Source organism: Propithecus coquereli, unplaced genomic scaffold (assembly GCF_000956105.1).
Source record: "Propithecus coquereli isolate 6110/MARCELLA unplaced genomic scaffold, Pcoq_1.0 Scaffold220, whole genome shotgun sequence".
NCBI classification, from domain to species: Eukaryota; Metazoa; Chordata; class Mammalia; order Primates; family Indriidae; genus Propithecus; species Propithecus coquereli.
In genome coordinates, this window is record NW_012147190.1 from 3,614,596 (window position 1) to 3,616,880 (window position 2,285).

A 2,285-nucleotide genomic window follows, 5' to 3' on the forward strand; every position below is an offset into this window, starting at 1 on the left:
TTTAACATTTATTTTTTCAAAAAATCTTGGAGCAAGCACAGAAATGAACCACATTTTTCGATTCATGGGAACATGGTCAGCTTAGACATCCCTGAAACTTTGATCTGCGAATAGCCTGTCCCTCTACTGTTGGGCAATCTAAAGTAGTTTAGTTGGGTAGAGAATGGAGCATCTGTGGCTAAGTCTTAAATAACAGAAATATCATCATATATCAGATCCCTACCTCGCAAGCTTGTCTGTTGTCCATAGGGGAGAACATGCACAGCCCAGAGTAGATCCATCCACGCTGTTTCCCTGACAAGCATTACAACATTACATTACTTCCTTATATAATCCAGTCACCCTCCCCATTTCCTTCCTCATGGAAAACACCACTCTATGCTCCTCCATAAGTTTTTCTTATAGCACCTATGCCTAAACAATTTTTCCCTCTGCTGAATTTCCCCAGTTCTTAACAAATGTTTGTTGGTGAGTAAATTCCAATCATGGATTGTAGTGGCTTTCATTTGACATTTCCAAACAGAAAAACATAACCAACAAAGTAACTTGTCTTGCCTACAAAGATAAACTGGCATCATTTTATACTTCCTTGTTTCTAACTTAGCAATTAGCACTGTGCCCAGTGCATTATATACCATCCAATAATAATTGTTAGTTCTTTGAACAGTAAGGGTTTAGTGATGCCAAACATGTGTTAGAGGACACACCTTAATTCAGTCTTTACCCAGTCTTGTTTAAACCCTGGGAAGGAGACAGGTAGTTAAATTCATGCACAAGATGCCTAGAGACAGACGCTATTTATTGTGCGTATCCTAAAGATAATATGTATAAGATTTAAAAAAAAAAACAAAAAAAACCCTGCTTTCTCCTGTAATAGGGCTTAGAGGATTAGGAAAATGTAGCATGATGCTTTCAAGTTAGTCCTCCTTCTGGTGTGTAGCATGCTAAGATCGATAGAGAATGTGGTAATATTTATTTCAAACCATTGAATCTCAAATTCAGTGCCAATGCAGCAAGTACGGCAAGGAAGATGGATTTTACCCTTTTCAATTTTAGGAGCTGGTAAGTCACATTGCTTGTTTTCAGATTAGCAGATGTTTGTCTCTGGGTATTGCCATAAGGAATGCTGTGTTTATTCAAATAAATAGATTCCCTGGCTGTGAATGATGATGAGCTTCACACATTTCTCCTGTGGCTTATACACACATACAATCACAAACACACACTCACACATACCCTTGCACTATGCGTTATTTTTTTCTTTTTGTTTTTGGAAATGATCCAAATTACCAGTAGAAATAGATTGTTTATTTTCATAATCTTCTTCATTGTGTAGGAGAATTGAAAGCCTGTGTACATTATTTGTAAAAGAATGTTTACTTAGCCAAAAAAAAAAGGGATTTTCACACCGACAGTAGAACCATGATTGACTTGGGGATGAGTGTGAGGTTTTCAGAGACCGTGAGAGATCCCCCAAAACATTATGCTTTATCTTTGTGGCTGGAATTATCTAATTTAAACATGTCCTGTACATAATACCATTTAACGTGAGCTCGTTTTTTAATTGCTATGTATTCTATTTTTTCTAGCGGTGGTGTGGTAGGGGTGGGTTTGGGGGTGGGGTGTCACTTTCCTTTTACATATCTGAGGACATAATTGGCAAAATTTTTCTGACCAAGAAATATGTCAAACATTTTTGACCTTTTTTTTAAAAAAAATATTGCACCAACTAATGATTCACTTGACACCAATATGTACAAACTACTACAAGTTTACTTCCAGAAACATCACCTAACTCACATTTTACTTACAAAGTTGCAAAAATTATGCATTGTCTGAGTGAGATATTTGCATTGCAAAATACAGCACAGTGAACCCTTTGTCCTTTTCTAAAATTATCTAGGAATATACAATAGATGTATTTTTCCGTCAAAGCTGGAAGGATGAAAGGTTAAAGTTTAAAGGACCCATGACAGTCCTCCGGTTAAATAACCTAATGGCAAGTAAAATCTGGACACCGGATACCTTTTTTCACAATGGAAAGAAGTCAGTGGCCCACAACATGACCATGCCCAACAAACTTCTGCGGATCACAGAGGATGGCACCTTGTTATACACCATGAGGTAAGGAGGGTCGATCTGTTCCTGAATTTCTGTACTTCTTTCCTTTCCACTGTAAGCAAGCATCAAGCTGATGGGTCATGGTGGAACATTTGGTTTCCTGTTTTTCTGTTTTTCAACCTTAAAAACTACTATGCTGTGAAACCTAACTTGCTGAACTATTA

General features: G+C 37.2%; 1 protein-coding gene across 1 annotated transcript in view; it reads left to right on the plus strand.

Moving 5' to 3' along the window:
- The window catches only part of GABRA1 (gamma-aminobutyric acid (GABA) A receptor, alpha 1), an 85,846-nt gene that overhangs the window by 28,997 nt on the left and 54,564 nt on the right, over positions 1-2,285 (plus strand). Inside the window, exon 6 of the mRNA XM_012644790.1 lies at positions 1,904-2,126. Within this exon, the coding sequence (XP_012500244.1) occupies positions 1,904-2,126 (223 nt within the window). The remainder of the gene's footprint in view (positions 1-1,903; positions 2,127-2,285) is intronic.